At 47.3% G+C, this 27,361-nt stretch overlaps 1 protein-coding gene across 2 annotated transcripts; it reads left to right on the forward strand.

The window, feature by feature from the left end:
* Positions 1-1,711: 1,711 nt before the first annotated feature.
* On the forward strand, positions 1,712-27,361 carry Lrp11 (LDL receptor related protein 11). Of its 2 annotated transcripts, none has more exons than XM_060373578.1 (7): positions 1,712-2,394; positions 8,264-8,421; positions 10,527-10,668; positions 13,959-14,084; positions 15,615-15,824; positions 20,064-20,159; positions 24,553-24,755. In XM_060373578.1, the coding sequence occupies exons 1-7, from the start codon at positions 1,848-1,850 to the stop codon at positions 24,582-24,584; spliced, it is 1,311 nt and encodes a 436-aa protein (XP_060229561.1). In that variant the 5' UTR covers positions 1,712-1,847; the 3' UTR covers positions 24,585-24,755. The 2 variants fall into 2 exon arrangements, with proteins under 2 accessions (XP_060229561.1, XP_021519372.1); XM_021663697.2 differs by lacking the exon at positions 24,553-24,755 and adding an exon at positions 25,605-27,361 and having other exon boundaries at positions 1,714-2,394.

The following is a 27,361-nucleotide window of genomic DNA, read 5'->3' on the forward strand; positions in this document are numbered from 1 at the left end:
CACCCGCAGGTGGAGGGCTGAACAGCCTAACAGCAGAGCAAGGCTAGCACAGGAGTGAGTGTGGCCGGTTTCTCATCTGTGAAATTAAGAAACAGAATGGAGGTGGTATGGGCCTATAATCCCAGCATTCAAGAGGAGTAGGTGGGAAGTTCATGAGTTCAAAGCCAGCCTGTGCTACATGGTGACATACTATGTATGAGGAAATAGTTTTTCCAGACACAACAGGGAACATATGGACTCACAGAGACTATGATAGCATGCACAAGAGCCGCTCAGGGTCAAGCCAGACAAGATCGCATCACAGAGGTTAGGGAGTACACAGCGGAGCCCCACACTTGGCCAGGAAGCTCTTCACAAGTAATAGCTTTGAGGGACGGAAACGTCCGTTTTTTCCAGTGCAGTGACACTGGGTCTATGAACCACACTCCAGAGCAGGCCCAGTGCTCAGGAGGACCTGGACAACACAAACCAGATTCCACACTTCTGGCTTTTACTTCCTCTGTGCTTTTATTGTTGTTTTAGGCTTTTAAGAGAGAAACAAGAAGGTGGGTGGATAGGGAGGTAAGGGGGGATCTGGGCGGGGCTGAGGGAGGGATTAGAATATGGTAAAGATGTTTGGAATTCTCAAAGAAGAAATAAAAGCATTTGGAAGCACTAAGAGGTGACTCCAAAGTTATTAATAATGACCTGTGTTGTCAGGTGGCCCTCTAAGCACCTCATGGGCACAGCTCACGTAATGTCCGTGAAACACTGAACATGAGTCGCTATAGACGTAAAGTATATACTGAAATACGTGTGCTGAAATCTGTTTCTTAGTGTAGCAGTATATGGGGATGGGTCGGATTTTATGTATATGCAGACACTATTACTGAAATGTAGAATACACGAATTGAGGTGCAGAATAGATGCATTACTATTGCAGAATGGAAGGGTGGTGGTCTTCTGAGTGGGGTTAGAAAACCCTAGGACGCGGCTTCCGCTCTGTGAGGGCGTACGAAGCCACCTACAATTTTAGAAATGGATATGATGGCACCGTGATGTTAAAGAACAGTATTGTGGTCTATCAGTCCAGACTAAGACATGTGCCATCTATTCCAACACCCAGGAAACGGATGTGAAGACTGCGCAACCCTCTCTTACAGAAAAAGGAAGCACCTTTCCAAACCACCTGGCCTTAGTCTCCTCACTCTGAAGTTCAGCTTTCCGTTGCGAAGTCTGATGTTTAAGCTCTCTAAACGAAACAGAAAGGCAAACTGGAATCCGAAGGTAAATGTTCTGCTCCTCTATCACCCACCACACTCCAGATGCCTTTAGTAATGCAGACGAAGTAGGCTGTAAAAGACTGGCAGATTTGTCTGCGGTTCCCTGGCTGTGCCTGACGCTCTCTGGAGTAGGCCCTGCCTGCAGACTGGTGGACTGACTGCCTCTCCCCTCCGATCCCCAGGGCCCTGCCCTGTGAGCTACTCTTGCACAGGTTCGCTTGGTTAATGAGGCCTCCTAGGCCCCAACGCCCACGCGGCGCGGGGTGAGCTGGGCCACACGGTCGGGGGGAGGCCCTTCTCCGCCGCGTCCGCCCGTGACCTGGCGGCCCGCGGAAGTCCCGCCCCGGGGCCGCCCCTGCACGCCAGGCCCCGCCCCGCCGCGGCCGCTGTCCGCTGTGCGCTGTCCGCCCGCCGGTGCTGATCCACGCGGAGGCCGCTGGTTGCCCGGTGCGCTCGCGGGACGCCGGCGGCCCGGCGGGAGGGCCGGCCCGGCGCGCGATGCCCCTCGCGGCCCGCACGCTCGCCGCCTCCGCGCAGCAGCCAGGCCCCGGGGCCGCCGCCGTGCTCTGAGGCTGCGCTCGCGCCATGGCGGCGCGGGGAGGCCCGGGCTCCCGGCACCGCGCCCTCCGCGGGCTGCTGCTGCTCTGCCTCTGGCTGCCGAGCGGCCGGCCCGGGGAGCCCGCCGCGCCGCCGTCCGGGGTGGACCGGCTGCTCCAGGACTTCCGCCGGCAGCTGCAGCGGGCGCGGCCGCGCGACGAGCTGGAGCCGGAGCTGCTGGGCGGCCCGCGGGAGGACTGCCCGGGCGCGGGCGGGACGGCGGTCTACCGGGCCGCGCCCGACACCATCATCCGCACCCAGGACTCCATCGCGGCGGGGGCCAGCTTCCTGCGCGCCCCGGGCACCGTGCGGGGCTGGCGGCAGTGCGTGGCGGCCTGCTGCTCCGAGCCGAGCTGCTCCGTCGCGGTGGTGCAGCTGCCCCGGGGGCCCAGCGCGCCTGCGCCCGCGCCCCGGTGCTACCTGTTCAACTGCACGGCGCACGGCCGCAGCGTCTGCAGGTTCGCGCCCCTCCGCGGCTACCGCACCTACACTCTCAGCCGCGCCGGGGACGCCGCCGCGAGCTCGCCCGGCCCAGGTAAGCGCCGCTGGGGTCCTGCGGGCTCCGCGCCTGCTACCGAGCATGCAGAACCCGCTGCTTCCAAAGGATTGTAGCTGCGGGTAACCGGGAAAGCGGCTCGCTTTTTTTTTTTTTTTTTTTAGGCTTAGGGGTGGTGCTAAAAAAGTCTAGTAGATGCGCAGAGACAAGTTCTGTGGGCTGCCTTTGAAAGGTACCTAAAGTGGGGGCGGGTCCTCAAGAGAGGCCTGGCGGAAAAGGGATTTCAGGATGTCTCAGAACCTCCTTTCCCCAGTGGAGATTACTTTAGTATTGTTTCGTCTCAGGGGTTTTGTAAAGCGTGTTTTGCCGCAGGAAATAACAAGGACAAGATTTGATTAGATGCAAAATTACCCCTAGCATCCATCCCCCCCCCTTCCGGCTTGGCTCTCTTCAGGTAAAAAACGGAAGGAAAGCTGGTCACTCTTCCTCCACTCTTCTCTCCCATTCCTTGCCTGCAGATACTCCCACATTCGTGACCTTTTTGTTTTTCTGTTTCTAAGCAGTGCCAGCTGCTCGCTGAGGGGTTTGGAACACGGTACTGGGCTGAGCTCAGCGGCGGGTACACAGTAGGATAATGTGTGAAGTGCGTCTCTCTCTAAGATACCCACGGAGCTCGCTGGGTGGCTGTATATGCAGGTGCTATAGATGAGCCCAGACACACTGAAGGAGCAAAGTAGCAGAGAAACAAAATCCATTCCTCGGACTCTCCGAGCTCCGGAATCCGGAAGAAATTTGCCCTGCTGTGAGAGCTTTGGGGGAAGAAAAGTAGACCGGGTGAAGAGTAAGGCCATCCAACGGCCGCCCAAGTGCTTTTTCTCCTCACACTCTCCTCTTTGTCCTTCCGTTCTCCTGGGGGAATTTCCCAACGCTGGCATGGCCTCCTCTCTGGGGAGCTTTTGACATGCCAAGGCTTCTTCAGCAACCCAGGGAAGCTGAAAAGTGCAGCTTAGGCTCACGCCCTGCATGGAGGCAAAGGCTATTTTACAGAACTCCAGGATTCCCCTGTCCTGATGGGCAGGACTTCCTCGGGCTGGCAGGTCACGGCTCAGGGTGCTCAGGAGGAGTTGGGGACTCCAGGGGACTGCCTGGCTGCTCTGTGGCCCTGCTCACCCAGGGTAGTGTGGATGTTTGGAGGAAATACATACAGGTAGAAAGCCAAAATAATATCCCAGCATTCATTAACTCTGTTTGAGTTCTTACTGTTTCTAAGACTATTTCAGTTTCCTTTCTGGATTATTGTTATTTCTTTCCCCCTTTCTTGCGAGTTTTGTGAGCATGTGGAGTTTGGGGATCAATGAGTCAAAGTGATGGCAAAGCTCCTAGTAGGTAGTTGTGAGTGGTCCTCGGTCTGGAGTGAATTAAAGGCTCAAGAGGACGTGGGAGGGTGCTGTACGGAATGGAATAGACTATACTTACAGCATTGCCCATCAGTCAGTATTTTGGTCGCTGTCGTTGTGTTTGATGTTAGGAGCTATTTTAAGCTCTTTGCACATGTGAACTTAGTGTTCTTACAACAGCTCAAGGGCCAAATCCTGTGATTTGTAAGGCTGACCTGCAAAGTACCTTGCATGAGGGCCACTTAGCAAGTAGTTTGCTGAGCTGAGCCATGGAGTAGCTCACGGTGCCTTCTCTAGTAGCCTCTGAAGACCCGTCACCCTATGGGATAACGAGGCAGCTGTCGGGGATAGTGAGAGAGCACCTCCCTGCTGGAACACCTGAAGAAAGGCGGATGCTTGGCGTCCTCAGTCCTGGAGTCTGAGTCTAGGCTTCTTCCATCCAAGTCCCTGGCAATCATCATGGGACTTGAATGCCTTGCTTGTGTTCTAGCTCAGACTGTCATAATGACCAAGTGGATATTCCCTGTGAATTATCGGGGTGGTACAGGTGTTGGCATTATCATTACAGAACCTTGGTTGGCTGGTGTGACTGACTGGAAGGGCAGACAGAATGCCTTGAGAAAAGAGGACGGTGGGGTGGAGGCTGAAGTCCATGGATCCTGAAAGACTGAAAATATAATCTCTCAGCATTCAGGGACCAGAACCTTTGTGTTGTTTTGACTAACTAACCTGAAACAGAATATCTGTGGGTAGAACTTGGAAAGGCAACCGTTTGCATACTAGAGAAATGCTGTTCTACGTCTGATGGGAGCCTGGGCATGTTATGCCCAGTTTGTGAGACCCCCAAAGACCACCAGGAATCAACTCCACTGCAAAACACATGACGGTTTATGTAATACAAGCTCGAGCCCAGGTCTCAAAACTTCCTGTGGAAGCAGGAGAGGAATGCGGGGGCAGTCTAGGGGAAAAAACTCTTTAAAGGATCTGGGGTTTCCACAGATCTGGCAGAGAGGAGGGAACTCAGCTGAGAGAGGGAATCAGTCATTTTAGCCCCAGCTCAGGGGTTATCCGGTAATGCCAGACTTTGACCTCAACAGCAGGGTCCAAGAGAGAAAACAAAGCCTCAGGCGGAATTCTGCTGTGCCCCAAGCAACCTCCTTCTGCTGCCTGTCTTCAAGTACAGAGCAAGAGCTGACCTTCCTGTTCTGGGCTGATGTCATCTCCACAGATCTGACTCTCATTTTCATCTTGTCTTGCGTTAGGAGTAATTGCTTACAGTTCATAGATAATACCACCATTATTTGTTGGCAGTTTCGGAGAACAACTAGCTCTGACCACACAAATCCCAGATGGATATTTGTTTATTTTTACATCATCTATTTACTTAGTGTTTATGGACATGCCTGCCACAGCATATGTATGGAAGACAGAGGCAAATCTGCAGGAAGTTGGTTCTCTCCTTCCATTGAGTGGGTCTTGGAGGTGAAATTCAAGTCATCAAACTTGCCACTGAGTGCCCTTGTTTCCTGAGCCACCTCAGTATATAAACACATGCATTTTAAAATTAAGCCACAGTCTATTCCACAGTTAGAAAAACTGGAAACTAAATTCAGTATTACATATCTGGAAGGAAGATATCATCAAGTCAATTAAGTAGATCATAAAAGAAAGATTTTGTACAAATTCAAAAAAAAGTCAACAAATAAGGAATCGCAAACAAGAGTCTAGGAAATATGATCTTAAAATATTAAAAGAGCTGAGAGTTGGTTTGACAAAAACAAATGAAAAAATAATGTGAGTGAACAGTTCCCTGGTGAGGAAATGCAGTTGATAAACATGGGAACTGTCCAAATTTAAAGTTATTTAGAGCCTAGGCATATAGCTTCGTGGTAAGAGCACTTAGCTAGCATATTTGAGGGCCCAGGCTCAATCCTTAGTACCACCAAAAAGAGGGGGGAAAAATCAAATGTAAATGTCAGCTTACACTTACTAAATTTAAAAAAAAAAATTAGCTTGGTGCACATGTGGGAAATCATATACTCATGTTCATTGACAATGAAAGATGGTGCCTGCCTCTTGGAAACTAACTAGGAAATAATGTATTGGAGATGTAAAATATCCATTCTTCTGGAGCAATGGCTCTCAACATTCTTAATTCTGTGACTCTTTATACATTTCCTCATGCTGTGTGACCACCACCCCACAAAGTTATTTCGTTGCTACTCTGTAACTGTAATTTTGCTACTGTTATGAATCATAATGTAAATGTTTTTGGAGATAGAGGCTTGCCACAGAGGTTGTGACTCACAGATTGAAAACTACTGTTCTAGAATATTTTTAAGAAGAATAATCTGTGCTAGAGAAAAACAGTATGTGTAAAAACGTGTATTGTGGCATCATTTATAGTGATAAAGTTGATGAACATAAATACCCAGTTTTAAAGATTAAGAAATAAAAATGGGCTGGGCGTGGTGGCACACGCCTGTAATCCCAGCATTCAGGGAGGCAGAGGCAGGTGGATCTCTGAGTTTGAGGCCAGCCTGGTCTACAAAGGGAGTGCAGGACAGCCAAGGCTACACAGAGAAACCCTGTCTCAAAAAACCAAAAATAACTAAGTAAACAAAAAGCAGTAGAAAAGGTGCAGAAAGGGTGGCCTGTGGTAGGACATGTGCCTAGCATCACAGTCTCTGAGTTTGATCCCCAGAACTCGAAAAAAAGAAGGCAAAATGGAGGTTGTAGAGTTTATGTAATTACACTGAGGTTGTAAGATGTCTGAACAAACACTAAAGGGCAGAATAGAGCAGTGAGTGGATTCAACTCTATGGCCTCTATAAATTCCTAAGGTAATGAAAAATCGTAGAGGAAGCACCTGTGAGCTAGAAGCACCTGACATAAGTTCACCACCTGCCCGTGATGTCAGTCACCTGACTCAGCTTCCCTGAGCCTGTGTCAGCCACTCAGAATGCCTGCTTTTGCCTGACAGTGAACACCAAGTGAGGTGACACCTGGAAAGCACTCTTCATGTACAAAGCACTCCCCAGTAAAAGGCAGCAGTTACAATTGTGTAAATGCAGTTGTATTGATCATCAGCGTCATATGGTGACTGGAATTGTGGATATGGGGTTTGTTTTTTTTTTTCTTGATTTCTTGATTTACAATTGTGTAAATGCAGTTGTATTGATCATCAGCGTCATATGGTGACTGGAATTGTGGATATGGGGTTTGGTTTTTTTTTCTTGAGTGATACAATTTAAAAAATAAGTGATTGATTCTCTGGCCTGGAAAGGAAAAACAAAGAAATGCATGATCTCTTTCTTTCACGTGTCCTCCTCTCTTCCCTTCTCTGGCCCGACTTGAGCCTCATTTCGCATCCTTAACTTCCCCACCAGTCTATAGGCTTTGCACCCCTTGGCACAGACTCAGGAGGTCGCCCGACTTGAGCCTCATTTCGCATCCTTAACTTCCCCACCAGTCTATAGGCTTTGCACCCCTTGGCACAGACTCAGGAGGTCAGAGCAGGAAGGTTCCATTTATAGCAGTGTGTTGTGAACTAGCTCAACATCATTCTCTAAATTAAATCCCACCTCGAATCCTCAGTCTCAATTGGTTTGAGTCTTCGCCCGAAGGTCTTACCCACTGCCTTCAGTTTCCAAATCAATGTTTCCACAGTACTTAACTTGTTCAATTACATTTTTTATAATGAAAATTCAAAATTACATTTAGCTCCCTCTTGGTAAGAGGACTTATTTTGCTTAGAGAACTGTTTTTGTGTAGATAAGTTCTGGTTTGTTTCAAAGTACACTTAACAGTGTAATTGGCCTGGACAGGAACTGAGGAGGAATTGTTATCTCAGAGGTCATCAGAGGTCAAGTTATGCTGTGAGGGTTTCCCTGGGCTCAGAAAATACATCTATGGACCACTTAACAAAAGTCAGTGACTGTTGTGATTTTCCTTTAGGGGAGGCAGAATTAATTTGTTTCATGGCAAGCAGAATATTTCAGTGCTTTCCTGATTTTTCCATGTAAAACCCTTAAAGGTTTTAAATATTTATTATTAGGGGCGGGAGAGATGGCTCAGCAGTTAAGAGCACTAGCTGCTCTTCCAAAGGGCCTGAGTTCAATCCCCAGCACCCACATGGCAGCTCACAACTGTCTGTAACTTCAGTTCCAGGGGATCTGACACCCTCACACAGACACACACACTGGCCAAACACCAATGTACATAAAATGAAAACAAACCATTAAACAGATGTAAAATACATTATTAGTTTTCTCTAGGTACTGCAAAGAACCAGCACCCCACACTTCCTCTTCATGCCTCATAGTTAAAATTCCCTATCAGAGTACTTTGCTAGTTTATTGTTTGGGGCTTGAAGGGGGCACAGTGGGGGTTAACGGAGATAGACTTCAGTTGATTATTATTCTCTGAGGTTTTTGATGAACTGATCTGTTCTGCTCTTTGTAGGTTGGGAAACCAGGGGTTATGCCTCTTACGTCACTCCTCTTTCACAGGTGAGGATGAGCCTCCACTCAGCCAGGCCGGGAAGGATGTGGTTTTGCACCTGCCCACAGATGGGGTGATTCTGGATGGCCGAGAGAGCACAGATGACCACGCCATTGTCCTTTATGAGTGGACGCTGCAGCGGGGTGACCCATCAGTGGACATGAAGGTGACCCATGTCATTCTTGCTAACAAAATCTGATGTTTCTAGGAAGTATTCTTCTGGAATATCCTTTCCCTAAATGCATGGAAGCAAGCAGAGCATGCATACAATGAGGACAAATTATAAAATCGATTATGCTAAAAATGGTTTATTCCGTAAACTTCCTTTTGTGCTTAGTCAACAGTCTTGATTGTTTGCTTTAAGGCTTGCCAGTGTCCTGCTCCTTCAGCCCAAAGGGAAAGACTTCCACTGTGTTTCAATAATTCTGGTTATCTTTTAAAAGCTTTTCCTTTTCTTAGTATAAGATTTGGGTAGCAGTCAAATGTGATGGCGCATGCCTGTAATTCCAGTACCCAGGGGGTTGAGGCAGGAGGATCACAAGTTCAAGGCCAGTCTAAACTACATCACAAATTCCTGGCTACCCTGGGTTAAAATTTTGCCTAGAAAGTATGAAAGAAGAGATTATAAGGAGGAATTGATAATAGAAAGAATTCTTTCTATACATGATATGGGAGCATTTTACACAGCAGTTAACCCTCCTTATGGACACTGTGCTAAGTGAGGAAGGCAGCATTGGGCTGTCCTGGCCTCTGCTGTCTTGCTCTGCAGCAGGCTCACCTGGCCACGGCTAGACTGGCCATGAAAGGAAAGGAACCATTTGTGCAGGGGTACCTGTTTACACTAGCCATGAGACAGTTAGAGCCATTTCTAGATGGGAGCGCTTCCAGACTAAACCTCGTTCACCTCGCCCAAGCCACTTCCCTGAGGGAAAGGCTTCCCAGCCTCTTTCACAGGAATCACCTAAGACTATTGAAAAATACAGATATTTCCTTTACGATTCCGAATGGTAGCAAATACCGGCTGTAGGGTTGCTTTTTAGATATCCTGCATATCAGATATTTATATTTCAATTTTTAGCAGTAGCAAAATACAGTTATGAAGTAACAATGAAGATAATGTTATGGTTGTGGGTCCCCACAACATGAGGAACCGTGTTACAGGGTCCTAGCATTAGGAAGGTTGGGAACCACTGCCTTAGAGGCTGAGAGTAAAAAGCCACTTTATACTAGAACAAAAACAAAAGCCACAACCAGCTGGTCCCACTGCACTGATCTCAGCATGCTATTTTTGTTCAGGACTGGACCTCTTCAGAATCCTTCCCAGCCTGTCACTCACGAGTCCTCCCTAGAGCACCCCACCCAAGCATTTCCGCTCTCTGCCTAACTTTTCCAGGAGCAGAAATTGACTTTCTACATCACGTCTTCGACTCTCCACCTTCCTAACACCGTGACCCTTTCGTACAGCTCCTCATGCTGTGGTGACCCCACTCATAGAATTATTTTGCTGCTGCTTCATAACTGTAATTTGCTACTGTTATGAATCATAGTGTAAAGATCTGATACGCAGGATCTCTGACATGCAGCCCCCAAAGCAGCCAGACCCCGGGCTGAGAACCACTGTCCTAGCTCATCGGTAGTCAACTCTGCTGCATGTGCAAATGGTCTCTACTTCACCACAGGCGCTGGCACTAGGTCTTCCTTTTGGAAAATGCTGAGCTTGTCCTTTTATTCTGTATAAAAAAACCCTTGTATTGATTTTCAGACCATCCACCTTCTAGCCTAATGTAGATTTTCATAAAATCTGACACCCCAACTGAATTCCTCATGCATGCCGTGGTTCCTTCTGACCCACCATTCTCTCTTTTGATAGGAACATTTGTCTCAGTGCCTGTTAATGAAGCTAATTGCATGAACTCTGTCATACGATAGGCTCATGCTGAGTCTTCTGTAGCAAAGTTTCCTGCAGCCTGCTTCATCTCTCACTATGGCCTCTGCTCTCCAGTGTTTGAGTGACTGAACTCCTGCAGGAGCTCTTTTCCGTTGCTCTTCCTATGTCTCAACTTTTTGGTTCAATTTGTACATTAGGAGTTATGTCTAACTTTGAGTGTCATCTGTCACTTATTATTTCTGTTCCAAAGTTATTTACATTTGCCATTTGTAAGGAGCAGAGAGGAGCTGATGGCATGTTGTAGGGGTGGGGCAGCTTACATGTTCATGTGTGCTTCTGGGCCCTGGGCTCAGCTCTCCTCTCCACACGTGTCTATATGACAGGTGCCTCAGGCAGGAACCCTGCAGTTGTCCCACCTGAAGGAAGGGGCGTATGTCTTCCAGCTGACGGTGACCGACTCAGTGGGTCAGAGAAGCTCCGACAATGTATCTGTGACCGTTCTTCCCAGGGTCTTCTCCACTGGAGGTGAGAAGAAAGTCCTTCCATTGAGTTTCCCAAGGCCAGCCAAAACCCAGATGTTCATAGAAGGATGGTGCCAATGGGATTTTACACCCTGGTGACACCTTTCAGGAGCTCCTCCACCTCATTTCTTGTGCTTGAAGTCTACTAAAAATATAATAGCTCAGGCTGGAGAGATGGCTAAAGGGTTAAGAGCACTGGCTGTTCTTCCAAAGATCCTGAGTCCAATTCCCAGCAACCACATAGTGGCTCACAACCATCTATAGTAAGATCTGGTACTCTTCTGGTGTGCAGGCACAAATGCACAGGAAGCATGCTGTATGAATAATAAATAAATATTTTAAAAATGTAACAGCTCTATATTTAGCACAATTGGGACCTACTGGTTAGAGTGCGAAGAACATTCTCAGAGCACAGACTATGAGCTCGTGGGCCCTGTGTGCTGACCTTCTGCCTTTCCTCTTTGACCTTGTTAAAGACAGCGTCTGGCTTTCCTAGGAGAGGATTTTGTGTCTTTAAAAAAGGGGGGGATCTTTCTGACATGTGTGTTTGAAACTGAAGACTGTTTCAACAGTCCAGCCAATGGAAACAGAGGGTACAATGGTGCTTACTAAAGCTGGGTTCATTATGTAGGAAATGCTTGTCAAAACTCCAGTTAAATAGAAGGAAAAGTTTTAGGGACCTCTACTTTATAGCATGGTGACTCTGGCTGAAAGTAATGTATATTCCAAAATTGCCAGAAGACTGAGTTTAAATGTTTGACTATTCTTACTATAACAAAATTAGTAGGCAAGGTGATAGACTTATTAATTGACTTGATCTAGTCAGTAGTAAAAATATGCATACATATATACATGTATGTATATAATACATACATTAAAACATACCATTATATAGCATATATCTATATACTATTATTGTACATCAACTAAAAATAAAATATGGGGTTCAGGGAGGAAGGCCATATAACAGGATAGAAGGGAGACCTGACTGTATCAATAGTTCACATGATAAATCATAAGAAAGAAAAATGTGTAGTTAATGGGTAGAGTTAGACTAAAATATGCAAGGTGTGCGAGTCAGGTGAAATCCCTACTCAAAAGTTTCATAGAATCGGGTGTGGTAGCACACACCTTTAATCAAAGCATTCAGGAGGCAGAGGCAGGCAGATCTCTATGAGTTTGAGGCCAGCCTGGTCTACAGGGCGAGTTCCAGGCCAGCCAGGGCTAAACAGAGAAACCCTGTCTCAAAAAGTTAACAACAACAAAGGAATCAGTGTGGTGCTATTCCTGCCTGATCACTCACTGGGGGCATAGACAGGTGTTTCTGTCTTCTTTAATACACACACACACACACACACACACACACACACACACATACACATACATACACACACATACACAGACACACACACAGACACACACACAGACACACACACAGACAAACATACACATACACACACACAGACACACAGACACACACACAGGCACACACACACAGTATAACCTGGTTCAGTTTTTAGTATACTGACATTTAGTATACCGACCTTCTGAATGCTTGGGGACCCATCTTTTCAGGTAGCAGGCGAGAGAACACCTCAATATGAACTAGAATACTGGTTTCAAATAGGGACAAACCCCACTGGACACTGAAGACATTTTTAGGGTGGGACATTAAGGCACTTTATCTTTTATTTTTATCCACTATCAATCTTCTGGAAGTTGTCATCATATTTAATAAGGCCTTCTATCCTCTGTGCATGTATGTTCATGCACAGAGGGTGTTCACTGCAGCGTGTGTGCCTGTCCACGCACATGCATGTGTGAAGGTCAGAGGACACTAGCAGGGAGCTGTTTCTCTTCCCAGCGTATGGGCTCCTGGAGCTGCCCTCACGTTTTCAGGCTGCGCCTTCTCCCACTGGCCCGGCTTGCAACCCCTCTTAAGTGGCTCAGAACCCGAGCGCGTGCGCATTATTTATGGGTAGATTGGAGATGTGTGTTTACCAAGACCCTTAAGAAGCAGTAAAGTGTGGATGCAGCCCTAGCTCCAGCACTACACCGCAGGAGAGCCCTGCACGCAGGGGTTTCCCATCGCTAGTCTAAGGGCTTGGTGATCAGCCCCCGCGCTTCCGTTTGCTCCCCCTGCTGGCTGTCCCTGACTCTGCAGGCCCAAACTTCCGAGCTCTGCCTCCACACGTCGGCATTATTTCTGTTCTTTACTTTCTTCCTCTTTTGGGATCATCTTCCAGTCACCTTGCACCCAGATAGACTCACTTTCTAGTCTCTAGTTGATAGCTTTCCAATAAAACAAGTGCTAGATTCCATTTGTGCACATCGACTGTGCTTAGCTTTGCTGTTGGTGGAACATCGAATGATTTGCCACTCGTGTTCCTGAAAGAGCAATTTAGTTCATCCTGTCACCTCAAATTGTAGGTCACCTTAAGACCTGCTTCCAGCTAGATACCCTTTATATCTTTCACCTGAGAGTCACCTCTTTTTTTAATATATATTATTAGGTTTATTTGGCTTCGATTTTTATGTGCATTTTTATGTGCATTGGTGTTTTGCCCGTGAATATGCCTGTGTGAAGGTGTCGGATCCCCTGGAACTGGAGCTACAGACAGTTCCAGGGGGGAAATGCCATTGTTTTCCAAAATATATTCACACCAGCCAGTGGCTACAGATTGTCCTCTGCAACAATCTGGTTGTTTACGTGTAGGAGTCAACCTCAGAAAGGTAATCTCAGGTTAAAAAAAAAGTCTTACTTAGAAAAAAAAGAGTTTGCTGGGTGGTGGTGGTACATGCCTTTAGTCCCAACACTCAGGAGGCAGAGGCAGGTGGATCGATGTGAGTTCAGGGCCAGCCTGGTCTACAGAGCTAGTTCCAGGTCAGCCTGTGTCAGGAAATCTGTCTCAAAAAAACAAAAAGAAAGAAAAAGGACAAAAAGAATTCAAGACACAGAATATGTAAAATGATGTCGCTGCTACTGAAGCATGGTCGCCAAAGGTCTGGGATGCTCTCGGCTGAGAAGGAGGCCCCGAGATGGGTGGACGAGTGGATGTAAAGTGCGCAGGGGAACAATGGCAACAAAGGCTCAGAGAACGACTTTCAAGAGCTCTGGGGCAGCCTTGAGAGTTCAGTGAGGCGTGAGAGAGGGACCCTCGACCCTGTTGCTCCCGTTCTGTTATGTCCTCGTTATCACCGTCACTTCACCCTGCTTTGTGTTCCCTCCCCAGTCATCTTGGGGGGACGCTAACTTGCCCTGCATCCTGTGACCTGAGACTTGTTCACAAACAGGATGCTCCAGCGCTTGCTCTCGCTACCATTTCTTCTGTGACAGTGGTTGCTGCATCGACATCGCCTGGGCCTGTGATGGAGTGAGGCAGTGTCCAGACGGCTCTGATGAGGACTTCTGTCAAAACTGTGAGTCAGGTGCATGGTCTTGGCAGGCAGGAATCTGGAAGGAGTAGCACAGGTGTGTCAGGGTTCTTGGGATAAAATGGGAGCCCTGAATTCTTTCATTGCTTGTTTCAAAAGTAATTTCCTGTGGGGAGAAAAAAATCTATGCTTGAGAACTCACTGAGGCTAAGTCTGAGTTGCAGACAATAAATGTTTGGCATTGCATGTGATTTTTTTCAATTTTCCAAAGGTTTTTCTTATTTTTAAAATATTGCATAACATACACTTTTAAAAACCTCAAATAGGGCTGGCAAGATAACAGTTTTAAATAAAGGCTCTTGCTGAAGCCTGATGATCTGAATTCTATCCCCAGGTTCCACATGGTGGGAAGAGAGACTCAGGTCTCACAAGTTGTCCTCTGATCTCCAGAGTGCAATACAGTTAAAAAAAAAACAAAACTGAAGCATTTTTCCTTGATGACGTGTGTGTGTGTGTGTGTGTGTGTGTGTGTGTGAGTGTGTGAGATACAGTCTTGCCATGTATCCCAGGCTGACCTCACATTCACAGTTCTCTAGCCTTAGCCTTCCAAATTCTAGGATTATAAGAATTGGCTCATACCACACTTGGTATTGCTTTTACACTTTTGAGGACATTGGGGTATGGCTAAGCTAGACCTACCAATCAGTTTTGTAAAGTCATATACTTGAAAGTGAACCATAAGAAAGAAGAGCTGGAGTTGGGTGTAGGGGCTCACGCCTTTAATCATAGCACTTGGGAGGCAGAGACAGGCAGATCTCTGAGTTCAAGGCCAGCCTGGTCTACAGAGTGAGTTCCAGACCAGCCAGGGTCACACAGAAAAACCCTATCTCGAAAAAAAAAAAAAAGGCAGGAAGGAGAAGAAAAGAAAGAAGAGCTGTAGAAAATAACTCAATAAAATGCTAATGTAAGGAAGAAAGGGAAAAAAAGGTTTAACCCCCATTGCTGCCAAGTAGAGAGACTGAAAACAGAAACGACCTACCGTTGGATTTCTCCTTGTCCATGTTAGGACAGCAACGGGAAGACGAAAGAACACAGTGCACACTTCAAAGCTAAGCTGTAGGTTTTTATTGGGTCCTGCACGTTCTAGCTGAGTAGGAGATTAGTCTAAAATATCCATGACTTTAATTCACTGCAGATAGCAATTTTTAGTTAACGTTCAGAAGAGAAATCAAAGGCTGAGGTGAAGGTTCTTCAGCATCCATGTGAAAAGGCAAGTGTGGCAGGGCATGATGGTGTGTGGCAGGGGTCCAGGTTCTGAGAAGGCAGACAAGAAGATCCCGGAAGCCTGCTGGTCAGCCAGCCTAGCCCACCTGGTGTGTTCCGGGTTCTAAGCCAGTAAGAGACTGTCTCAAAAACAGGTGGATGGCAGCTGAGGAACAACAGGGTTGACCTCTGGTTGCTCGAGCATACACACATGCACACACACACGTGCACACACATGCACACACACATGCAAGAAAGGAAGGGAGGAAAGAGAGCAAGGGAAGGAATCTATGTAACTGAGTTCTTCCACAGTGGGCCTTGACCGCAAGATGGCAACACACACAGTGGCTGCTTCTGCCCAGCCGGGAACCACAAGACTGACTGGAGGTGGAGGAGACCCCCGGGTGGAAAAATCCCAGGATGCTCCTGCGCACAACCAACCAGTTACCCTGTCCCACACGGAGAAGAGGGTTCACTCCACCCAGAGGGTCCCAGAGAGCCACATCGTCCCTGTCAAGCCAGGTGAGCCTCAACTCGAGTTCTCCGTGGTTAGTCTTCCTTTTCTGATGTTACTATGACTCATATAGTTTATGCCTGAAGACCAGGAGGGAAATGTACTCCAAATATGGAATGATGTAAATTGGAATGAAGGCCAAACAAAACAACCCTGACATTCGAGCTAATTACAGTTTAGGAGCTCCAGAGTCACAGATATGTGGAAGAGCACTTGTCCTAAACCCAGGGGCCTTGATTTGATCCCCAGCACTGAAAAGAAACAAAGTGTTGATTTATGGAAAGGAATGCCTAGTAAAACCAGTCCTCCCTTGGTGTTCCCCCAAAAAACGGTTCCAGGACCCGTGAAAACCAAAGTTCCAAGCTGCTCAAATCCCAGCTATAAGAGTACTCAATTAGACAGCGCAGCGACAGAGTGTGGTGAGCGCAGGAACTCACGGCAGAACCTCACAGCTGAGCCCAGGCCATGCCCGGGGCGGGGGAGAGAACAGAGGCCTGCGGGCCATCCTCTGACCGCCACACATGGGCCAGGGCATGCATGCATGCCCTCCCACATACATACAAGGTAAGTATTAAAAAAAGAACAGCACTATACTTGTATGTGACCTCCATGTATTTTCCTGTGTGCTGGAAACCACCTCCAAATTACATGTAATTCCTTATATAATCTAAGTACTAAATAGCTAATTCTTATGCTGTATTTTTAGGGACCAGTGACAAGAAAAGGAATCTCTGTATGTGCTCAATACAGGCACCATCTTTTGTGTGTGCTAAGAATTAAACTCAGCTTTGTACATGCAGCACACACACTGAACCACTGACATACTCCCTCAGCCTCAGACACAGTTTTTAAAGATCATATAGGGCATGTATAAGTTACACGGTGAATGCATGCCAGAGTGCCCTGAGCCCCCGGCATTTGGGAGCACAGAGCTCCAGTGTGGCCGGTGTCTGCTTGGCGCCTCAAGGTACAATGGCGGATTGTCACTGAAGGTGACTGCAGCGGCAGGTGCTGTCCTCTGTGTGGGCCGAGTCGCTCATTAACAAGGCTTCTCCCTGTATCCGTTCTAGCTGGAGGAAGGAAATCTGGTTTCCAGGCCTGCAGAGTGGCGTAATCGAGCGCTGTGTGCCCGCTGACGTGGCTCTAGATTTTGGGAACTTAAGAATTCATGGGTAGCACAGCAGATCAACAAAGCCCTTCAAGGAACTGGGATGAAACTTGTAAAAAAAAAAAAAAAAAAAAAAAAATTTCTGCATGCAGGTGTGACAATCTTCCTCTACTAAATATGCCAAAGCCTCACACCATAGCTCATCCTTGGGTAACTGTTATATCAAAGGCATTTGTTTTCAGGACATTTTTTTTTTACTTGTTTATTTATATAAACAAGTAAACTCAGGAAGCAAACTCAGGGCTTCCTAGATTGTAAGCTACTCTATGAGCTTTAAAAGCTTTCTTTACTTTGAGATTCAAGTCTGATCATTTACTTTTTGTTTTTATAATGGAGGAGAAAGCTTATTATAGGTGGGTGGGAAAGCAGAGCCAGGGGCAGGGACTGCGACATCTAGGACAAACTGAGCTGGGCCATGTGGGGAAGGGGTGAAAGGAGAAAGGGGAGAAAGGGGAACCAGCTCAGCAGCCAGGAGGCCAAAGGTACAAAAAGGATAGTTGCTACTCTTTAAGACTTGTTTTGGACTGGACTGAGAAATAGAAGCTCCAATGAGAACAGCCAACACCTCTTGGCAATCTGTCCTGGCATTTTTCTTTGGCTTCTTCATGCTCTTGGCCATAAGTTTAGCCTATTGCAGCCTCCTCCAGGCTTTTCTTAGTGCGTTGTCCCTTCAGAGGAATACATCAGAGTCTGAGTTGCAGGACATGTGGAACATAGATGTCTTGGTGCTTTGGTTCTGGGCTTCTTTCCTTCTCTGTTGAAGGGATTTCTTACAACATTACTGGTGGACATCATCTTCTTGAGAGAGATTGAAAACCTTCAGGTTCTACTAGCTCTTTTGAGCACCAACCACTGAGGCACAATCGTATCTGCCCGTCCAGGAATATCTCTCCTCCCTGTTTTTAAAGTAATAACCAAAAATACAAGTTGGGAACACCCAACTTGTTGGCATCCACAATGCATCCCTAAACAGACTTGCATTTCCTCTGTCCAGTTCTGCTTGGGCTGGAAGGAGATTGTCCCTTACTCAACAGCAGGTTCATTCTCACGGGTCAAGACAGCTTGCTCCACGGGAAAATCATGTTTGTCATTCCACCACGAATCAGACCACATGGCCCTTCCACTCTTCACCCAGCATCATCACTACTTCTGTGGCCCTGCACTTCTCATAGAGAGCAGCACTTGTGTTATTTTGCATTATGGGGGAACTGTTCAGAATCTATTCACAGTTCTTGGAAGGTAGTTTGGATGTATGGAAATGTGATCTATGGAAGAGCTGTAAGAGCTTGTGCCCTTCCAAGATGGCACCAGGGATCTAATAAATACGTAGTGTGAGGAGGTTTATCTATCCTGTACTCCAAGAATGCAATGTTGGAATGCCCTCTCACAGATATGCGCCCTTTAGCAGGACATTACGGACACGACTCCACCCCGGGAAGTGAGTTTCCATCAGATAGGTGTTGCTGTTCCGGCATTGCCAGGATGTAATCCTGCTCCCCACCCCCTTCCCAGCCTTCTGAGAATAAGAGCACCCAGATCGAGGCTCTTGCTGTCAGGCCTCCCTGCCTTAAGGAGTCAGAAGAGTCTCTTCAGCTCCCCCACCATACCATCTGTCTCTGGAATTGGAGACTGACATTTTCTTGGAACGCTTGCCCTCTGTCTGCCTGTCCCTAATGCTACTAACTCCCCTAGGAAACTCCTTGGTCTTCAGTAATCTATCTCCATGCCCTCTTGAACAAGCTACCCCCGCCCAGCTCCCCACCTTTCCCACCCCCCTGGGCACAGGGAGAGATGGTGATCCTAGAACACCTACAGGAAACTATTTGAATATTCATGAGCAGTGATGGGGGTTCTAGGAAGGTAAACCAGGCAGAGCCTTGTGCGCTCTAACATAACTCTGGGGACCCCACTGTGTCCCCCTCCCCCACCCAGAAGTCTTATTTCCCCAGCAGAGTCGCCATCTTTCCTCCATCAGTGTAAAAAATGATAATCAACTTAAGGTTGTTCAAGTTACTGCCAGACCATTTGGAGAGGGCCTTTTCGAAGCTTATCGGTACCTCGGTATGAGAACGAATAAGGGGTGCTAGGAAATAGCTCAGTGGTAGGACACAAGCCTAACATGCTCTGCAAACCCCTCAATTCTATGTTTACTGTGTGTCACTTGGAAACCTTCTCCCAGAGTTTTACTGTGCTTAAATGTGTAAGAAGAATAAACCACAAGATCAGACTCTAGAGGTTTTGACCGAGCTCCTGAAGTGATCCTGACCAAGTTTCATTCTTCACCTCTGTCGTTTTATAGAAAGTCCCAGTCGTTCTATTTTACCAGTAGGCTCAGGAGCCAGATTCAAAGCCTACTTTGTCTGCTCAGAGAGGCAGAGAAAGCACCCAGCCGACCTCCCTCCTCAGCTGAGATCCCCGAGGGAGAAGGCTTTCTCCTTCTCCACACTGTCTGACCACCCTCAACTTAATGTCCCTCCTTTCTAAGTACTCCCTGTCAGTTGCTTGCTCTGCCTCTTGCCTTATGATTGACTTTATTTAGCTCTTGGATTAAAGGTGTGTGCTAGAGCTGAGCCTAACCACAAGTTTATGGTAAACAGAGAGATAGAGGATGAAAAACTGAGCCATGCCTCAGTTAGAAACAGGTTTTTCCAGTTCACAGTCTCAGGGTTCACAATGTGATCAAATATCCTGCACTACACTTCATGTAGGATCCCATGAGAGAGCCATCTTCCTTTGTGCTGGAATCGGAAGCACGAGCCACCATGCCCACCTGGCCTATGTTCACTTAAAAATAAATCCTCCCACTCCTTTCTCTACATCCCGTTTTTTAAAAAGTAAATAAGGGACTAGAAAGGATAATTAGTGGTTAACTAGAGGGCCTAAGTCTGGTTCCCAGCACCCACATCAGGCGATTCATAAATGGCCTCTCTGGGCTCCAACATATATGCCACACACTGAGACAGACAGACAGACAGACAGACAGACACCCTAAACTGTAAAGTAAACAGCGCTGTAACTCCATGCCTGCTTCCTGAGGTTTTAAACTTCCCTTTAACATATGTCTGTTTACTCCCCACAGACAGCAATTCCTCAGGAAAGAACCAAGAAGATGGAAATTACATTTTCAAGTCCAAGAGCGAGCAAGTGCGAGGGGAGCACCCAGCCCCAGAAGCAGGTCAGTGTAAGCACCTTGCAGGTCACTTGGAAACACACGAGGGAGCAGTGAGGTGCCCAGGAGCGCCTGAGGCCTTGCTGGATGTCATGTTGAAGAGCACCCATCTACCAGGACTGTCTTCTCATCTTCAAGGCCACAGTGCATCATGGTGCCCTTGACACTAGCCTGCCATCCTTGGTTCTCACGTTAGCTCACATTCCCTTCCAGGGGTCCCTCTGTGGGAAAAGTCACATTGTGACATAGGGTGTTGTTCCAGCCCGGGGTCCATTTCTTCCCTTTGGGGCATACAGGCACCAATGTCTACAAGTGCTGGACTTGAAGGAACGATGCTTTGCCTGGTGGGTGGGGATCACTGTCTCTGATACAGCTCTTCTAATGCCCTTTCAGCTCCCAGTGATCCAACAGCCCTTTACTGGGGGAGAGGGGTAATGGCCCTTTATTGTAGGGAAGAGGGTAGGAGCTTTTGGGTGAGTGAACATCATTGCCTGGGGACAAGGTGCTGGAAATGCTTCATTTGCATGGAGAGGAATTCTGGTGCTAGCTGCATGCTACCTGGAGAACGTAAGGATCAGGGCCACAAGGCTATGAGCACTGAGGCATGCAGGGACAGAACAGAGAAGGAAGCATCCTTACTCCTGCTGGTCTCAAGATGTGAGATTTTCAGGGTTTGGACACGTTTCTAGCTCCATGCGGGTTTCCCTGGTGGCATAGTCCATGTGCCCCACAACAGAAGTTAAGAATATGGGCTCAGCTAGGCACAGTGGCAAACACCATTACTACCTGTACTCAGGAGGCAGAGGCAGGCAGATCTCTGAGTACGAGGCCAGCCTGGTCTACAGAGCTCCAGGACAGCCAGGGCCATAGTTCGAATTCTGGCTCTGCCACTCAACTCAGGTTCCTGTCTCTGGGTCCCAGTGACTTTAGCGGGGAGACGCTTCAGGGGACGGCTGTGGAGCGTTAGAGTATAGTGCGTGGTTTGGTTAGGAATGGTGGCTGCTAAGACCGAGCTGTGTGTGAGAGAGCAGAGTGAGGAAGAGGCTCTGCTCTTGATGGCAGCACATGACAGGGATATGCAGAGTACTGGCGGCAGGTACGACGGCAGCACTTGGAAGTACAGCTCCATCCCCAGGAAACACATTGACAGTCCGGTAGGAAAGAAAGGCTTTCGTCCTGAATCCTGCACATGAAATCACCAAGCAGACCCAGCAGAACAGAGCACAATTCCTGAATCACCCATCTAAACATGGACAAAGCTGTCTTTTTGCCCTAGTATTTGAACAACATTGCTCATCTCCTTTTATAGCTGGACAGTACCAAAATAGTGTTTGCACAGCTGATGCCTGGGTCCCCTGCAGCCTGCTTGGCCCATTGCATCTGCCTTGTCTCAGGATGTTAGGCTAAAGCTCGCTATAACCTATTAGCAGTGGAGCCCATGGCCACGGCTCTCAGAGCTCAGTTCTAATTCACTGCTGCTCATTCTAGTTGCTTAGATGCCTTGACCATCATTCCCATTCATAGAAGCAGAATATTTCATCAACTTAGCTTTTTTTTTTTTTTTTTAGAAAGAGTTGGAATTTATTAAGACATCTTAATACACATTTAAGCACCGGTATCAGTAAGAGAGATGTCACGTTAGCTGGTCACTGACAATTCTATCACTGTGTTTTAAAAGGAGTTTAGGGAAAGAAGAATTTCAAATTACCCAAACTGAAACTATGGAAGAGCCAGGCGGTAGTGGTGCACATCTTTAATCCCAGCACTTGAGAGGCAGAGGCAGGAAGATCTCTAAGTTTGAGGCCAGCCTGGTCTTCAGAGTGAGTTCCAAGGTTCTAAAACATCTAAGGCTACACAGAGAAACCCTGTCTCAAAAAAGGAAGAAAATATGGAAATACGTTCTCTAAGGACTAAACAGCAACAAATAAATGAGGCGTGGAGGAACATGCCTGTGACTCCTGAGGATTGCAGCCTGGGGGGGCTCACGAGTATGAGACCAGCATGGACTCAGAAGCAAAATCCTGTTTCAAAGAGATAAGAGGCTGGGCAAATGGTCCAGCCAGTAAAGTGCCACCATACAAGAACATGGACCTCAGTAGTATGGCTCTGTGGCAACCACGGAGGAGCAGGGCACAGTCACACAGATATGGAACCCAGCCCTTGGAAGATGGAGATGGGTGTGTGCACACACACGCACCTGCACACAAGTGCACATACATACAATTTAGAAAGAATAAGTTTCAGCATTCTGGCAAGTAGTACGTTATAGGTATATGTGTGTGTAAGAGAGAGAGCCTTAAACAAGAATTAGCAACCTCATACTTGATTTGTTAAATAGAAATTTTCATGAATTTCCTATCTGTTTTGTCACCCTGGGTGAGCCTGAGTCACAGGGTTAGGATTGAGATTGAGATGTCCACTCAAAATTTGCTTGCTGCCTTTAGCCTAAACACTGGATTCATCTTTGATCAATCCAGACTCTGGCTAAGGACCTTCCATGGACAGGCTGACACTTGCAGGCCGCTTAACCCTTTGAAAACTTTTTCATCATGAAGACTCTAGTAGCCAGGAGTGGCTGCTAAAGCCCCCAGAGCCCCAGATGCTCCCAGACTGCAGAGCTGCGGGTGTGGAGATGATTCTGTTTGAGATGATTCTAGAACCGCTTTCTAAGCTGTACATTTGCTGCAGGTTTCCTTACCCTAAAACTTGATGCCCAGAGGCACTAAAGCAACTTCCACATCCCCTCCTTATGCTCTAGACACAGGACTATCTTGGTATTCTGATCCTGACTTGGAGTTTTAAAAGACTTTTAGTGTGAAATCAGCTCCAGGTCATGTCAAGATAAGGCCAGCTATACCTACAGCGAGCTTTAAGGCTGTCTGAGGAAAACTACCTCAGCTACCTACCCTCAAACAGTCCCACCTTCTCCCATTTTCCCCCTCCTTCCTCTTTTACCCCTCAGAGAAGGGGAGCTCCTCCCCAACCAGCACATGGAGTCACATCAGGACTGAGCACATCCTCTTCCTGGTGACCTGGCAAGGCAGCCAGCCCCTCCAGGGAGAAGTGATAAAAAAGCGTGCAACAGGGTCCTTATCAGAGACAGCCCTCCTCCCCTTACTAGGGCTGCCACATGAAGACCAAGCTGCGCATTGGGTATATCTTTCTGTGTAGGGGGCTACGTCCAGTCTACGCATGGTCCTTGGTTGGTGCTTCAGTCTCCACGAGCCCCACCGGGCCCAGGTTAGTTGGCCCTGTTGATCTTCTTGGAGAATTCCTGTCCCCTCCAGGTCCTTCTATCTCCCCCACCCCCCACTCTTCCAAAAGGTTCCCGGCTTGATGTAGCCATTTTCCTCAACTGCATTGGTCATCATCTGCTAGTCTCCCTCTCTCCACTAGTTCATATCATCTGTGGCTGCAAGCAATCAGGTCTCTTAAAGAAAATAGTCCAGACTCCTGTAAATAAATTTCTATTTGCTAATACAGTGGGCCCTCCAGGCGCCACCCTGAGCCCTTCAGAGCATCCCTTTTACCAGAGCCACTCTCTGTGATTCTTTTCTGTGTTCTGACTCTTGCCCTTTGGCACTTGTTCCTGTTACTTCTTCCTATCTCTTGATCTCACTTTCATTCACTGCTTCTGCATATCTATACGAGATAATCAAGAGCCTCAGGGAACCCTGGATCCCTACAGCAGTGATTCTCAGCCTGTTGAACAAAAGGGTCGTCTAAGGCCATGTGAGATGGTTCCTCTGGCCATCTCCAGGCTGCTCTGCCACATAGATAATCAGAACTGTATCAAAGGGTCACAGCATTAGGAAGGTTGGAGACCACTGCCTTCTAGCATACACATAGATTCAAGAAAACTTATCTTCCTCCCTCCCCCAAACTGAGCTCCCCATGAGATCAAATCACTCTAACAAAAACCTTACCAGCCAGACACTTCTTCCCACCATTAGATTCTAAACACAACTCTTGTCTTTGTAACAATATTTCACTGCAGTCTTTTTAGTAAATGCCTGTCTACACAGATTTAGATTATTCAGACATGTTCTCATGTCCATCAAAGCAATGAGCACCAAAGGACTCGACCACAGGCTTGCACAGCGTTGGATGCCTCGGTTCCCATCGTTTGTGAAATGAGTGCCGGGCACCGGCTCACGTGGTTGTGAGCAGTTGTCAGCTCTGAAGCTGGCACTTAGGATTTAGCTTGTCCTTGGGGCTGGGCATGTTTGTGAGTAACAAATAAAAAGCTGCTTACTTTGATTACTAGCACTTAGGCCAGTGACCGGCACATGGAAAGCTACTAATCAAAATAGAGTGAGTAAACAAAGTGAAATGTCTCAGAATCTGGCTACACACGGAGATGCTGGCTCCTCCAAACAGCCTCACTATCTCATCACAGACCTGGCCCCACTTCAGCGTACAGGAGACTAAGAATAGAGGCTGCCGAGCTTGACTGGAGACAGAGGTACCTTGCCTCGTCCAGACTCTGGGAAACTATAGCTCCTCCGGTCCGCCACCCACGGCCAGCTCCGAAGGAAGGCCAAAGTTACACCAGCATAGTTTTCAACGTTACTTTTAATTTGAAGTTAACTTTCAATAAATGCTCTACTATAGGACAGCAGAACCTCTGGATTTAAAAAAAATGAATAAAAAACTATTTTGATATATGGGTGTCTTGTCTGTATGTATGTCTATGTACCACATGAATGCCTGGTGCCTATGGAGGTCAGAAGAGGTCATCAGATCCTCTGGAACTAGAGTTACAGGTGATTGTGAGCTGCCATGTGGATGCAGGGAACTCTGCGAGAGCAACACATGCTCTTAACCACGGAACCACCTCTGCAGCCCTGGAAATGAATATCCTAAACTCTGCAAGAACCAGAAATTAGGAGTTAGACCATAGCTAATGAGAAGATGATTATGTTGAAATCCATAAATGTCATGTACGACTAATAATGGAAAACATTTCTCATGGTTATAGTCTCTAGGATATCCAATGAGATAAGGGATAAGATGATCTCAGTGCACATTTTTTAAGAACCTGCTAGAGAATTTAGTTTTTAAGAGGTCTGGATTTAAGACTAGACCTACAATACATAAGCACACAGGGGAACTGACCTCTCCGTGCCTTTATCAGAGAACCAACAGTAAGAATAGCATCGAAGGGAGCTAGTCAGAGGGGGTAAAATAATGCATGCCGATGCCCGGGCAGTGTGGCACAAGCCTTTTAATCCCAGGACTTGGGAGACAGGCAGGTGGATCTCTGTGAGTCTGAGGCTAGCCTGGTCTACAAAGTGAGTTCAAAGACAGCCAACACGCCACAGAGAACGAACAAACAACAAAAAACCCCAAAAAACAAAAAATAATGCATGCCAAGTGCTCGTCACATAATCCCCAGTAGCTCACTGTTGCCAACCACTGACCAGCACTTTTCCTTCCAACCTTACACAGGTGCAGTGCTACCCCTGGCATTGGGTCTGGTCATCACTGCTTTGCTACTTCTCATGGTGACGTGCCGGCTTCGCCTGGTGAAGCAGAAACTCAAGAAAGCGCGTCCCATTACATCCGAGGAATCCGACTACCTCATCAATGGGATGTATCTGTAATAAAGCTATTTAAACAGCGGGGGGCGAGGATGGGCATCACAACTTGTCCTTTGGGGTCTATCACTGAGACCTTTTGTTTTAAATTGTGCTGGAAGACACTACAATCACAAGCCTTGTTTTATCATAGAATCATTGTCCTGGGAAGTAAAATGTCTTAAAAGGTAGAAAGGAGTTCATGAGACTGAGTCTGTAGTTTGCTGAGAAAGTCAGTATGCCATGGTGACAGGCGGCAGGCCTGCCTTTCATTTATTTGGCAGGTGCCAACTGCTGGCCCCAGCAGCTCCCTTTGTCTTCTGGCCCTCTTCTCCACTGAGTTCCCATGAGCTCCATTTTCTTTTCCTCTGCCAAATCTCTCTGAAAAAGGATCGTAAATGAATGTACACTCAGTGAGCTGTCCCCGAAGATGGCGGGTCTGGACGTTGTCAGCACTCTCAAAAGGTCAGCAGTCTCCCAGGGAGAGGGACTCAGATGCTTCTAACCTCAGACCGCGGTGGCGGCTGCCACATTAGGCTGACCTTGGAAGAACTCCTTTTGGTTAGGTGCAACTCTAGGTGGCAGAATAAGGTTGGCAGCAGGGGACCTGGCAGGCAAAGGCAAACAGAAGCGTAGTCGAGGGGTAAGTGAGGACAATCCGCTCAATGCTGTGTCGTGGTGTGGAGCAGTGACTGCTTTACGTATGCACCGTTTTCAACATGAGCCTTTCTGATAAAAGTGCGAATTAGCAATCAAAACATTGATGTCTGGGTATGCTGTTTGTAAAAATGCCACCATGTTCAAGTACCACAGGCTGCTCAATGGACTGAGCCAGACCCTTCCCTTTGTGTGTTTTGCAGAGCTGGAGGTGAGACCCAGGAGTCTGTCTGTGCCAGGCAGGCGCTCTGGCACTGAGTTACATCTGCCCTCACCATCCCTTGTTGTTAAAATGTTGTAATGCACGATCAGCTGATGCCAGGGTGTATTCGCAGAGAACATACTTGCACAAATTCACCTGATGGGAAATGCGCCTCCCGCGTAGCGCCCTTAAGTTTGTAAGGAGAAAAGCAGATTCTTCCATCACCGCCCGGCGGCTGGACACAGAAGCTGCCCTGAGGGACCTGCAGTGCGGTGCCTATTTATTAACAATGTTTCTATTTTCTTTACTGTAAGTGGCTAACATCACAAAACATGGTAGTCTTATTAGTTTAGACTGAAGGTAAAGTGGGCGGTTCCTTTACCAAGGGGCTTGATTTTGGTGAGGGCATATAACCTATCAAAATATAGTAATAAGTGGGTAGTTCTAGAAAAGCAACATGTTCGCTTCTGTCTCGAGACCCTATCTCTAGCCTTTCGCTGTTCAGAGCTGAGCAGTGGCGTAGACGTTACAGCGGCAGTCTGCGAGATGAGCTGAGTGAATGAATTTACGTGTGCCCTGATGCCGTGCGGCTCATTTCTGGAGGTCACCTACAGCCACACCCAGTACAGCGGAAGCTGATAAGGCATGTTTCTTTCTGCACACCTTTTATATACAGGCGTTAACTCCAATCTAGTATTGCTATTGTTTGGAAGTACCTGAGAAAAGATGTCTTGTATGTACTATTCCTTTAATAAACTATTTTATTCTTA

The sequence above is a fragment of the Meriones unguiculatus genome, chromosome 20, assembly GCF_030254825.1.
Source record: "Meriones unguiculatus strain TT.TT164.6M chromosome 20, Bangor_MerUng_6.1, whole genome shotgun sequence".
Classification (NCBI taxonomy): Eukaryota; Metazoa; Chordata; class Mammalia; order Rodentia; family Muridae; genus Meriones; species Meriones unguiculatus.

Bases quoted from the DNA above. Each gene is read 5' to 3' on its own strand.
- Lrp11 (XM_021663697.2), top strand. From the start codon at position 1,848: ATGGCGGCGCGGGGAGGCCCGGGCTCCCGGCACCGCGCCCTCCGCGGG. The intron at 2,395-8,263 runs GTAAGCGCCGCT...CCTCTTTCACAG, and splicing joins CGCGAGCTCGCCCGGCCCAG to GTGAGGATGAGCCTCCACTC. The intron at 14,085-15,614 runs GTGAGTCAGGTG...GTTCTTCCACAG, and splicing joins TGAGGACTTCTGTCAAAACT to TGGGCCTTGACCGCAAGATG.